The sequence below is a fragment of the Mastomys coucha genome, unplaced genomic scaffold (assembly GCF_008632895.1).
Source record: "Mastomys coucha isolate ucsf_1 unplaced genomic scaffold, UCSF_Mcou_1 pScaffold6, whole genome shotgun sequence".
Taxonomy (NCBI): Eukaryota; Metazoa; Chordata; class Mammalia; order Rodentia; family Muridae; genus Mastomys; species Mastomys coucha.
In genome coordinates, this window is record NW_022196912.1 from 130,859,994 (window position 1) to 130,874,204 (window position 14,211).

The 14,211-nt window shown below is 41.3% G+C and overlaps 1 protein-coding gene across 10 annotated transcripts in view; it reads right to left on the reverse strand.

The window, feature by feature from the left end:
* Positions 1-14,211, reverse strand: part of Dnah11 (dynein axonemal heavy chain 11) — a 328,931-nt gene that overhangs the window by 134,747 nt on the left and 179,973 nt on the right. For 9 of the 10 annotated variants that reach the window (XM_031357847.1, XM_031357834.1, XM_031357835.1 and 6 more), the window contains 6 exons: positions 11,600-11,804; positions 9,041-9,206; positions 7,962-8,064; positions 5,610-5,849; positions 3,026-3,187; positions 2,601-2,794 (listed from right to left, as the gene is read on the reverse strand). In XM_031357847.1, coding sequence (XP_031213707.1) covers positions 2,601-2,794; positions 3,026-3,187; positions 5,610-5,849; positions 7,962-8,064; positions 9,041-9,206; positions 11,600-11,804 — 1,070 coding nt within the window. The remainder of the gene's footprint in view (positions 1-2,600; positions 2,795-3,025; positions 3,188-5,609; positions 5,850-7,961; positions 8,065-9,040; positions 9,207-11,599; positions 11,805-14,211) is intronic. The other variant, XM_031357836.1, reaches the window with a different exon arrangement.

A 14,211-nucleotide genomic window follows, 5' to 3' on the forward strand; every position in this document is an offset into this window, starting at 1 on the left:
CATCTGCATCTATGTACATGTACCAAGTTTGTTCCTGGTGCCTAAGAGGGCCAGAAGAAGCATTGGATCCCCTTGGACTATAGTTACAAGTGGTTGTGATCCATTATATCACTACCAGGAATTGAACATGGGTCCTTTGCAAGAGCAGAAAGTATTCTTAAAGCTGAGCCTCCTTTCTAACCTTTTCCCTTGTTTGATTTGACCCTTGCTTCCTTTCCACTAAAGGCAGCCCCATGCATAGGCCAAAGCATTAGCCATTGTCATTTCAAAGTCAAGTTTCTTACAAGATCATCCAACGCTCATCCTCCTTAGCCAAGAGTCTGAGTGTTTACACTACTGATGTCATTGCTACAGTTTTCAAGTATGAATGCATTGATTTCCACATCAGTGTAATGTTGGTTTAGTTGAAGAAATGGCTTATTTGTGTGTCAAACAAATTAAGAAACAATCTACAAAATAAAAAGTATGTAGAAGTCCAACTGCAAAAGCTGGATATACTATGTTTGCTCTTCTGAAACAAACTTAAATCCCAGCCCTGAAAAACTCACACTGTTCTTCCTTTTGGAAAATGATGCTGGAGTTACTTATGCCATGACTGATATGTATCTTCACTTCAAGTTTGAAAAGACAGCTATTTTTACAAGCTTGGTGATTGTCTTAAACTTTATGTCATATGACTATATAAACAAAATAATCTTGGGAAAGATACAGCAGAAGAGGAACCCCAAGTCCAGAGACAGGCTTTGGTTGCATCTTAATACATGCTTCCAAGTTTTTATATAACAGGACTCTCTAAGTGGCAACAACCCTTTCTTTGAAGCTTAAGGACACTACATCATCTCTAATGCTGAGTCAAGCATCTTTAATCTCATAATTCCTGATCAAAGAAGCACTTTATAGTTTAGGCCACTGAGAATCCCATACTGAAGATCCTATGAGCGTCCCCATATAGGAAGGGTTCTTTTCCCCTCAGTGTTGGAGGGTGTTGGTTTCACCTGTCACATATGTTGTCAGAGTATCATGACCCCACAGGGAACAGTATGGCCACTGGTTCCCACCTAAGCTCCCCTTGTGTGTGTAATCATAGGATCACTGAAAAGGCACAGTGGAACTATTGATACTCACCAAGCTTATAGCAAGTGACGGTGGGAGGTGACAGTGGGGAGGTACCTCACATTTTCCTTCAGTCTCAATGATAAACATCTTATAATAACTTCTCTGAAACTTGAATTTCCTGTAGTTCACCCCATCCACATTCACTTCATTTCATAAATATTTTTTTTCTTATTTTAATGACTTAACTTTTTAAGTTTGTAACTCTTATCCATTGTTACTTAATAGAAAGACATTGGGGAATGAGGGTGGCTGGGAGAACTGTGTTGGCAGTAAAGACACAATTGACTTCCCACCTGGTGGCAACAGAAACTGTTTAGACTAGCAGTTTGTGATCCTGTACTGTGGTCCATCCAGCGGCTTGTCCTCAAGGCCCCTTATATCTCTGTTACAAGAAAATGTTCTGCATACATAAGGCCTGTTCAGCCTCTCTGGCCTCATCATATGTTGTGTGCCTTGTTTTAAACCTATGCTACATATACCACAGCCACCTTCATCCTTTACTCTGTTATTTGGCCATTCATGATTCAGAACCACAATGGCCCTCTGTGTTGTACTTCTCCCAGATCTTTCTATAATATGGAATATTTATCATGTAGATCTCAGACTAATGCCACTGCCTCACTTGGATACCCAGTCTTTCTTTAGAAATCCAATAGAGATTGAGCCTCCTTTATACAGAAATCTTAATTGCTCTAAAGCCCAAAATATAGTATGGGTCTAGGAGAGAGACTACAGTAAAATCTCTGCTACAGTAAAAGTACCTGGATGCCATGTGTGGAAACTTTAATATTAAAAGTAAACAGATTCGTGGGTCAGATGGGGATGTCTCATTCCGAGTACATGCATACTTCAAAGCCTGAAGAAAATATCAGAAACTCTACACCTTTTGCTCCCAGGCCTTTGGTTGAGGCTCTCTCAAACTACATCTTCTGTCTACCTGTTGCACTCCTGGGCATGACACATTACTATTAGACAGTTTTCTTGCTCATTTGCTCATGTTCTGGAAAATGTTCACCTAGAGCACTCTGCCCTCAAGCTTCACTGAAGAAGGGATTGGATGGAGGTGCTCTGACAAGGACAGGAACCTTGTTGGCCAGGCTCTACCCCAAGGCGGACAACTTCCTCTAATTTTCTCCTACGAAGAAGTTGTTTTCAATAACAGCTGTAAGACATTAAAAAGAACTGGCCATGTTGCTACCTGCAATGCAACAGGTACTCAGCATGGCCTACTTAATCCATGAAAATCAGGTTAAGTTGGGTTAACTCCTACTCACAAATCCCACAAGTACTTTCTGTTCCTCTTGCTTAATAGCCTTCTCTAAAAGGACTTCAGTGAAATGAAATGTTTTGATTGGATCTGTGGCCCTCTAGAAAATACTTTTCCTGCATGTACATGATTAAGACTGACATAATTTACAGCAGTGCCTATTTTAATGCTGTAAGAACCATTGCTGGCTGATAGCCACCATGACCAATTCACTCACACGTGTTGCATGGCATCTTCAAACAGCACCAGGTGCATCGCAGAGTGGAGTTCATTGTAGTTGTCTACCATCTCCGTAAGAACTGCTTTTAGTCCTTCCCAGTCCTTCACTGGCATGTAACAAGGGTCTTCCCTGCCACTGGCAAAGTGACAATAGACAAGGGGTTGTTGCAGCAGCGTGTTAGCATCTGCACCCTGCAGAAGGAAGCAGAGACCATGGTATGAGAGCCACCTTAAGAATCACAAGCCAGCAGATCTGCACATGAAGAAGTAGGGCACTGCTCCTTAATCTGGACCCAGTATGTCTGTGAATCTCAGACACTGCAGGAAAGGGCAATATGCTTGCTCATCTGCAGCTCACAGACTCTAACGCCAGCCTCATGCCAGCTGGAGCCCAGTGAACAGAGAACTCTCATACTTACTTACTTTAAAGTACTTATCGGCAGTTTCCAGCATTTTCTTCTGAAATAAGTCCAAATCATTTGTGTCTATCAGTCTGTCTCCATAAACACGTGATGTTTCATGAAGCCACAGGCGTGCTAAGTCTTCTGGGTATTTTAAACACTCAGGAGAGGCAAACAAAATTCCCTGTATAAACGGGATGGGGTACATAGCTTTAATTCAGAGGACAATGCCATTCTAAATAAACAATTTTAGTATTTGTTTAACCTATACTGAGTTTAGCAATTGGAAAGAAACAAACAGGCAGGAGAGGGTATGTATGTACATGTGCAAATAAAACTCACTTCAGATAAACAGGAGCATAAGAGTTTAGTATCGTACCCATTTAAAAAAAATCGTGTCTGTGTACCATATGAGTGCTTGGTGCCTTTGGAAGCCAGACAATGCTATCAGGTTCCCTGTACTAGAGTTACAGATAGTTATGGCCCAGATGTGGTTACTGGGAATTGAGCCTGGGTCCTCTAGAGGCACTGCCAGTGCTCTCAAATGCTGAGTCATCTCTCTATCCCTCATCATACATGACTTTTAAAAAATTATTAATTCTTATTTTATATGCATGAGTATTTTCCCTGTATGGATGTATACCATGTAGAACAGAATTCTCAGAGTTCAGAAGAGGGAGCTAGATTCCTGAGATTTGGAGTTATAGATAGTTGTGAAGCACCATGTTGATGCTAGGAACTGAACCTGGGACCTTTCCAAGAGCCACAAGCACTCTTAACTCCTGAGCCATCTCTCCAGCTCCCTCATCATAACAACTTTAAGGAATGTAACTAAAACCATTTCAAGTCAGTGGGAGCTAACTGACACATCTCCGCACATATAGGTATCTCAGTCTCTAACAGATTTTATGAAACCAAAGTATAATCAGAATGAAGTAACAGTTTCCGTGTTTTTACTTCCTTGATGCAAGCCAGTCTAACTTATTTACTTCACAAACAAAACAAAACACCCAAAACTGAAACATAGATCATCCTGGAAGGTTAACCCAGGACTAGCATGGATTCACTATGCCCCCTGTACCCACCAACATTGCACTTCAGCATCTGGGGTGCAGGTGACCTGAGAGTAGCCAGCTTGCTCTCCACCCATGAGAACAGAAGGATGCCGTGGAGGATTAATCTGAGAGAGGCTGACAATGTTTGAAGGTATCAGATGTAGTTGGCAGCCTGGACCTGAAGGCTAAGCAGGCAGGATCATATCCTAGGTCACCTTTTCGGCTAAGGGGAAGACTTGCTTTAGACAAGGTCTCACTAAGCAGAGCCTTTCTGACAGGTGGGAGAAATGCAAATGTGAAAGCAAATGGACTGTGTTATCACAAGCTATTGTCTGTTGCTGCTGTAGGGCTCTGACGCTTCTGTGGAGTGATTCTAAAGAGAGCTGTAGAAGTTTGGGAGTTTTGTCTTTTTCTCCTGCACAACGGATCTTTGAATTTTAGGCAACTTCCCAGGTACTTCACTGTACATAGTAGAGTACACCACATCCATTTTAAAAATTCCAGACCTTCTATTCCCTCTTTATAATTTCCTTTATATAATTAATAGTAAATATTGCCCCCTTTACTACAGGCTATAGTTTGAATCTCAATGGCACCTCACCCCACTTTAGGTCACTAGGGCAATGTCTTTGAGAGGGATAATGGAACCCTGGTCTCTGGGTCTGTCCCTAACACACTATGCAATCAAGATAATTTTCAATATCAAACAAAATGATCTATAATTTAAAATTTCATATTTCAATATGTGTTTAAAATGATAACATTGATGTTTTATGCAAAACCATGATCAATTTCTCTTAATTGGCACTTAATAAGCCATTAATTTACAAGGTTCATATTTCTACTTTACTGCTATTGTTAACTTACTATCTACCATGGTCTGTATGTCTCCCTAAATTTATGTTTGACGCAGTTGGGTGCTGCGAGACAGACAGATCAGTGGGTGAACCTGATGAACCTGATGACCTCAGTTCAACCCCCAGAACTCTTGTCAAGGTTAGAGAGAGCTAGTTCCATAAAGCTGTCATCTGACCTCCACAAGGGTGTGTAGAATATACCCTCCCACCACACACTGAATGGAAAAATACTTAATTTCCAATGTGGATGTATGATGAGGTGGGGCCTTTCCTAAGAGAGGTGACCTCATATTAGTAGTGCTAAGTGTTTGCACTTTTATCCTGTCTGCCATAAAGAGGCGCAATGTTCAAGGCACCATCAGACCAGGCCCTTAGTAGATGCTGAACTTGCTACTACCTCAGCTGTAGACTTCTCAGCACCACTGAACTATGAACAATACATTCTCATTGCTTTTGAATTACCAAGTCTCAGATGCCTTGCTGTATTAGCACAGATATCTAGTGCAACCTGAAGAGACCCCCATCTCACTGACAAGAAAGACAGAGCAGCAGCTTGTCATGACCTGACAGAGAGGCTTAGGAGGAAAAGAGACACATGATACAACAAAGCATAGCTTTAAAACTGAAACTGTTCTATAAATGAATGCCAGAATTTACTGTGACACTCAAGAAGCTAGCTTGCCAGTTGAGGTACCTGGAAGACATTTGATAAGTCTCTTAGATTAAAATTGTAATGGAATTTAATAGCTGTGGGCATAAAGCTCTCTGCCATTGTCTGATGGAACGCTATTGTTGCCTGGATCAAAGAGGGGCCAGCCCTGAGAACCGATGGGCAGAATGCTTGCTGCTGGAGATAGAAGCTGAAGATCTGACCGTAGATGGTGGTCAGTGCATCCAAAGATGGAAAGTTGAATGCAAACACGGTGAAATGTCTCTGAAAAACAATTAGTACAAAATAGAGATGACAGTCAAAGCAGAACATACAAATAAAGCAAACAAACGAATAGTTGGTTTTTACTCTCTTCTTTACGTAGTATCACTGCCATGTAATCTATGACTGCTATCTTCCCTGACCTCAGGTTTGGCCATGTAACCTGTTTGACTCCACAGAGAGAATGCTAGTCACTGGCAAGTCTTGGTCTCCATCTTTGTTCCCTTAAGCCTCTGACTTTCCCTGAGCTGTTAAAGTTTGTAAAGGATGAAAAGACGAAGGCAGAGGCATATTGTCATTGTCACCACTCCGACCTATGCCACACAAGATCAGCTGTGAGTCATATCCCAGACATTCAAAGTGACCTATTCAAAGTGGCCAGCAGAAACAGTTAGCTTACCTGCAGAACTCGGCTAAGTGAGAAAGTACCTTCTGTGTAGTTATTGTGATGGCTTGGGTGACTAAAATAAGCCAATCTAAAAAGTGATTCTCACTACAGACTATTTTGGAGAATAACAAATTTTTGAGATAATAAGGTGATCAGTGCTTAAGAATTTAGTAACCACAATATGGAGGAGATACCTAAAGTTTAACACCAAAAAAAGTTTATTCCAAAAATGAATTAAAATATTTTTAATAACATCTCTCCCAAAGAAGATATACAAATATACAAGGAATGCATGCAAAATACTCAAATCTCTGATTACCAGAGAAATGCAAAAACAGAACTATAATAATAGTACCTCACTCCCATTAGCACAGTTGCTGTAAAGAAGCAAAGTGGGAATTGTGTGCTGACAAAGATGTGGAGAAACTGGGACCCTTGTGCACCATAGGTAGGGGTGAAAGGTGGCATGGAGATTGAAAGAACAAAATGACAGGTTCTCAAAAAGCTACAAACCAAATTACTGTCTGGTCTTGTAATTCTACTCTTGGGTAGACAGACAGTTGAAAGAATTGAAAGCAGATTTCCAAGAGATATTTGTGTACCTATGTTTTTTATTCATCCTAGCAAAAAGATGGAAGTGACCCAGTGTTCACTAGTAAATGAACAGACAGGCAAAATGCAGTATGTAAGTCAAAACAGCTCATCCTCCAGGCTACAAAAGGAAATTCTGCAATATACTACATGTGTGATCTTGAACACAACACTAAGTGAGGCACACCAGTCCTTAGACAAACAGTGTAGGTCTCCTCTTACAGGAAATACTTAGAGAAGTCATGGTCACAGAGACAGAAAGCAGGATGGTATCTGCCTAGGCAAAGAGGAGAGAGGGAGAGAGTATCAGAGGAGAGAGCAACAGGGGTGTGATTGCTAATGGACAGAGTTTCAGTTTCACATCAGAATGTCACAGAGACAGATGGTATGGCATAAGAAAGCATCTAGTACATTCAACTGCATACTTAGAATAGTTGGTTGCACTAATAAATTTTATGTAACATGTATTTAACCATAATAACAAAATGGAAATAAATGATTTTCAAAAGATTAATGGTTGCAGTGATGCAGAGGCAAAGAAAGGGTGACCACATAGCAGACCGGTCTTTAGCCAGAGAAACTATTTTGTGTGATATTTTAATGGTGGACACCTGTCATTATACATTTGTCAACCCTACAGAATATGTAAGACAAAGAAGAAACCCCAGTAGAAACTCTGAGCTTTAGTTAGTAATTATGTGTCAGCATCATCTCATCACATGTAACTAATGCAAGAGGTTAAGAAGAGTTCACATGTAGCAGGTGGGGGGTGGATGAGGGACTAGACAGAAATTCTTCTGACTTATTTTGCTATTAATGTAAAAGTTAACTAAAAATTCTATATTGCTTGGGAAAGAATACATCTACTTAATTAACTGGAAATAGGAATCTTACTTCATAAGCACCAAGAAACAAGATGTGGTGTTGTTGATGGAGGGAGAGTCTCATCATGAAGCTCAATCTTCCTTGGAATTCAGTGTAGTTTAGGTTGGCCTTGAACTCCTAACCCGGCTGCCTGAGCCTACACTCTCACCCTGCCAGTGCTGGCATTTCAAGAGCGTGCCAACATAGCCAGCATGATCTAGAGTTTTGAGTATGACATTTGAGGGCACTGGAGAGAGTGTGTGTAAACCCACCTGCAGCCTTGGGTTGACCGTGAAGCTACCCACCATGGGATTCATACAGGCTACATACTGACAGTTGCGGATTTCCTTGAGCAGCACTTTATGTCGATCGTACCTATGGGAGAGAAAACAGAACCTCAAATCTAAAAATGAGGTGACAAAACAGCAAGTCACCAGCTCATGAAGGATTTAATCACAGACACTTTATCTTCACAATAATTCTGCAAGCTTGACCTTCTGGGTCATATCTGAGGGACATCAAAACCGTACCTTAGAAAATGGAAGATGATGGAGGCGAAAGCTCTAACATACCAATATAAACTATTACTGGTTATTGAATTTTGCGGCTCTTACCATGGCTGGGAGCCATGCTGTCCTCATAGTATAGCTTAGTGGGCATTCTGGGAACCTTACCCTGTGTCTACTGTCATGGATAGTAAAGTAGAGTGCTCAGATATGATCAAACATTCACAGCCTACAGGGTAAAGCCAAGATTTTCTTCATTAATGTAGTGAGACTTAATTTCTATACAGTTGCTATGTTGCTCAGCTACTTCTCAATCCAATCTTGCAAAAATATGAAGGGAAACTGTCCTGTTTGATAGGATGAAATGGTATATAAAGGAGGGCTTGGGAGATGTCTCAGTCAGCAAATTTCTTGTCACACAAGCATGAAGACCTGAGTTTAGATCTCCAGTACACAAGTGAGAGGCAGGCATGACAGTTTGTACCAGTACTCATAGCAGTTGATACAGGAGAGTCTCTGGGCCCAGCCAGTCTAGAGCCAGTGAGCTCCAGGTTCATGGAAATACTTTGTGTCAAAAAATAAGATGGTGATCTGGTATCTGGTTTAGAGCTCCAGCCTCCACATGTGCACATATCTGTACAAACATATATGTACAGACATGTACATATATGTACACACATACACACGCACACGCACACACACACACACAATGCACAAGGTTACAAATAGAAGATACAGAAAATGCTCCCAGAAGATGAGGCAACCCAGGACAATTCTGTTTTCAAATGTCTTCCTCCTATAAAGATGAGGTTTTGATAGGCAGTACAATACAGAGACTTACTTACCAGTGCCCATAGTCAATATGCTGCCGAAGCAGTGCATGAGGCTGGACAGTGCCATACAAATCCACTTCAGGCATGTTCAGATCATCAATGAAATAAACCAGTTTTTTATTTCCTCTTGGACCATAGTTACGACCAGCTTTTTTCTCTAGAGGTTTTTCAAGAATTCCTAAAAATATATAGATAATTTTGTCTACAAATGACTGATGGGATGTCACATTTCTGTCTTTACTTCCTCTTTCATGCTGATTTGTTTATGTCATGGTTGCTGGTTTCTCATCAGAGATATGTCTCTGGCTGCAACTGTCTGTAAACTTGGTCCCTGCTCATCTGCTTCCTGTTAACTAGAGGTCACCCACCCAAGTGTGATGTGGTGTTTTTCCTGTGACTGTGACTCTGTGTGACTGATGACTCTGAGTCAGGGTGGAAAGCGTCCCGAGTACTGTGTTTCTCAGATACAGTATCTAATTGTGTGTGTGCATGTGTGTGTGTGTGTGTGTGTGCATGTGTGTGTGTGAGACTCTGTGTGACTCTATGTGACTGATGACTCTGAGGGTGGAAAGAGTCCCGAGTACTGTGTTTCTCAGATACAGTATCTAGTCATGTTGACTCTTTAGACTACCAATAACTCAGGGTCAAAGAGGACATGTGTGTGTGTGTGTGTGTGTGTGTGTGTGTATGTGTGTGTGTGTGCATGCGTGTGTGTGTGTTTTGCTATATCCTGCTGATGACAATTTTTATTGTTATTCATCATTTGTTAAATAAACAAAGAAGTGCACAGTAGATAAAAAACCTTTGGCAGACAACTGTTTCCAGGTGCTGGATGGTTAGTACCACTGCCACTTGTGTCTCTTTCTAAATACATCTCTACACTATCTCTTAGACATAGACACACAGAGAGACAGACACACACAAACACACACACAGAGAAAGACAGACACACACACAGACTGAGGCAGAGAAACTTACACACAGACAGACACAGAGAAAGAGACAGACACACACTCACATAGAGTCATACAGACACAGACCTAGAGACAGACATGCAACAAACATACAGAGAAGAGACAGAGAGACATACATACATACAGACACACACACAGACAGACACACACAGACAGAAAGATACCCAGACACACACATACCCAGACACACACACACACAGAGACAGGGAGACATACAGAAAGACAGACAGACACAGAGACAGAAAGGCACACAGACACATACATAGAGACAGATAGGCAGACAGACAGAGGGGCAGACAGACAGACAGACAGACAGACAGACACACACGCACACACACACACACAGAGTTCTTTCCTCTTTCCTGTGTGCTCATGTGTTCCTGTTTATGAGGTCAAAACTCTCTCAGTTAGCTTGGAAAGCCAAACAAGAATTCACTCTGGTTCCATCTGACCAATGACAATCTACAAATGGTATCTCATACCATGTCCTTATATTTCTGATGCCACCTCCTTTGCTCTCTGGCCTCAGGCCCAGGGCCATGTAACATTAGCTGGTATGTTCAGTGGAACTGGTCTTCCTGACCTCAGATTCCTCTTCCCAAGAGGCCCAATCAGAGCTATGCTGTAGACAGGGTGATCAGCTGTCTAGTTCCAAAATACTCTAGGTAATATAGGCTCACTGTATTTCACACGATAACAACATCAAACCATTGAGGGGGGCAAGATACTAACTGGAAAGCCACACAACAGTTTTAATCAACAATTGAGACCTGAATGCTGTATTGTCCCTCTCTTTGTGTGGAGCAGTGGCAGGAGTACTGACATCAGCTCTTCATGCTGTGTCTCCTCCACCCTGTGCTTCTTCTGATGACAATAAATGTACCCAATAGGTCAACATTAGGCACACACACACACACACACACACACACACACACACTAATATATCTGTGACTGAATGACAAGGTCAACAGGACTCAGCAAGTACGAGTCCTGTGGCCTGATAAACTGAGCTTGATCTCTGGGTCCCACAGAGTGAAAAAATAGAACTGCTCTGGCAAGTTGTTCTTTGTCTTCACCATGTGTACCACCCACACACTGAAAAAATGTAATGGAAATGTAATTAATAACTCAAAGTTGGGCACATCATTAATATACTTTGTCTCCTGAATCAATTCCTTGTTTGAAAGAGGAACAAGAGGACCCTCTTTAACACTCTTGTATTGCCAGTTCCATGATTTAATTACAGGAAATTAAATGGTTTAGAGGTGGCACAATTATCACTGTGAATGTAAAATTTTAATATATAAAGTAATAACCCAACTAGACTATGAGTGAAATAAAGGTCAAACTTAGCTAGGGATGGTGGCACATGCCTGTCACCCTGGCACTGAGGAGGCTGAGATAGGAGTTCCAGGAAAGCCTGGGATATATGGTGATTTTTATTTTTGTCTGAAAATAAAACACAGAACAAACTCATAGCAATAGTTAAAATGTTTATCAAAGATGATGCTTAGTAAAAATTCACCAGAGATCTAAGCAGATGTGTAGACCATATAGCAAAGTGTCCTTTCTGTCTAGCCAGAGGAGAGGCACTTACTCTGTAGGGCTGCGGATGTCGTGTAGTAGTTAAAAGGCACACGGGACACTATGTAGTTCTCAGAGAGACTTGCCAGGGTGTCGCTCAAAAAGACTGTTTTCCCCACTCCTGCATTTCCAACCAGCATTAGCGGTTTGCCTTTGTCAAGTAGCAACTCAGTAAAATACCTAAGACGAGTTGTCTCTGGTGTGTGTACCAGGACTGTCTGGGAGAAAAAAAAATCAGGAAAAAAGTCAGAGAAAGACCTAGGCATTACAAAGCTTCAGAGCTGACTTAACAGTCAATTTTTAAATGAAAACCCAAGGAGTTCTCTATACAAGTTCATGTCCAGCAGGAAAGATGAGTGTTAAGACATCACAGCTTCCAGGAGGGCAGCTGGGTGGTGCCATCAATTGCTATAGCAGAGGCAACTGATACATAGTTTCAAGGTGAAGACTCACTCTTAGGTCTGTTTCTGTTTCCCAGAGCTCTTTCCTTCCCCCAGCAGTCTTAGGAATGGGAGAGAATATAGTGAACTTGATACGCAGTGTCAGGCCTTCTTTGGAAGCTGGTAAGACAGACAGTGGGAAGTGAAGCTTCCCAAATGGCACAGTCCATGCACAAGAGTTCAGTGCAAAGAGACACCGGTAAAGTATTCACAGATCCAAGTGTATCTGAAACTGCCACTGACTGCTATGTTAAGAAATTAAACTTTCATTCTTATACTCTAAAATTTGGCAGTTTATTAATATTTAATTATTGTATCATTATGTTCCATAGGTATTTGAAAATTATCTATGAGAATAAAATAAAATGAGTTAAAAATTAGGCTAATACTCACTGGCAAAATGGCTCAGCAGAAAAAGACACCTATTGTGTCAGCCTGGCAACCTGAAGTCAGTCTTCAACAGTCAAAGGCAGAGAGAGCTGATTCTACAAGGTCGCATGAATTGCAAAGCGTGCTCACGCATACACACACACACACACACACACACACACACACACACACACACACAGGGCATGGGAAGGATAACAGGCTCAGAAAATATAGACCAAAATAAAATATTCAGACAAAAGATAGACATAGATACTGAATTATGCACAATTGAATATAGCTGTTATTTTGGTCCATTTCTTGGTGGTCAAATGTAAAAGTGGTAAACATAATACAAATAAACATACACACAGACATACACAGAGGCACACACACAGACACACGGACAGACATATACATACAGACACACAGACACACACACACACAACCCTACTTACAGAGTTGATTTTTGACATTAAAAAAACACACAAAAACATAACAGATATAGTTCCTCCTTACTTGTGTTAGTGCATACTGATAAAATTGAGTCATCTGGTCATTCCAGGCCATTGTTTTGATATGACCATTTTTTCTACAACTTCCTTTTTTTAATTTATTTTTTATTTATTTTTTTTATTTTTCAAGACATGATTTCTCTATATAGCCCTGGCTGCCCTGGAACTCACTCTGTAGACCAGGCTGGTCTCGAACTCAGAAACCTGCCTGCCTGTCTCCCAAGTTCTGGGATTAAAGGCATGTGCCACCACGGCCCAGCTCCAACTTCCTTTTTAACAGTGACACCCAGCACCTCCTAAAGGCCATATTGTGTTCTGTGCCATTAAATAACACTAGAATTCTAAACGTACAAGATAGTGCTTTCCTTTCTCACCCACAGTTGCCATCACCAGATTTTTCTTTGGTTGTCAGCTCTTTTCTTCACATATAAATACCAGGAGTGAACACTTACAGAGCCGGGTGGCCTGCATGAAGCATGTACATATGCCGTACAACCCGGACATCCACAGCCAACTCCTGAGATGCTTCTGTTGCTGTTTCTTCCTCACAGGCAACACTTGGGAGGTGTCACAGCTAGCAATAAGTACAGATGCCTCATTCAAATCCATCCTGAGGAGCCTGAGCTTAGAATAAGCTCCTAACATGAACAGCTCTTCAGAGCATGGACTTGCAAGTCAGACTGATAGGGCCTCTGTGCTTGTATCAGCTGACCAACTCTCCCAGCTTAAAAAAGTTAACACTTTAATATTCGGAAAATGCCTTCAATCCCACACAAATGAGAATCACTGGTCATTTTATACTCACTACCAAAATCACTGTAGAAACATTTCCCAGTTCTGTTTCTCCACATATTAAATGGGGTCTAATGACCAGGTTCCTGTAAAGAATGTTAGTTAATTGCAGATAGGGAGATGGCTTTGCTGGTTAAATGTGGGCCATGTAAGCATGAAGATCTGGGTTTGGATCACTAGTATCAACATAAAAATTCAGGCACCATAGTGTCTTTTATCCCAGCACTGGGAAATCAGTCCTGTGGCTTCCCTGCAAGCCTGTCTGGCCAATGGTGAGCTACAGTTTCAGTGATAAATTTAAAAAAGGTGGTGAAGTGATTGAGGCAGACATTGTGTCAATTTCTGAATGCTCACATGCCCATGTGAAAGTGTAGTCACACATAGGCACACATACCCACACCACACAGTCACACAACATGAACACACACACAAAAACACACACAAGATTGGTCCTTTCTCTAACTCCTTCACTGGGGACCCTGTATTCAGTTCGATGGATGGCTGTGAGCCTC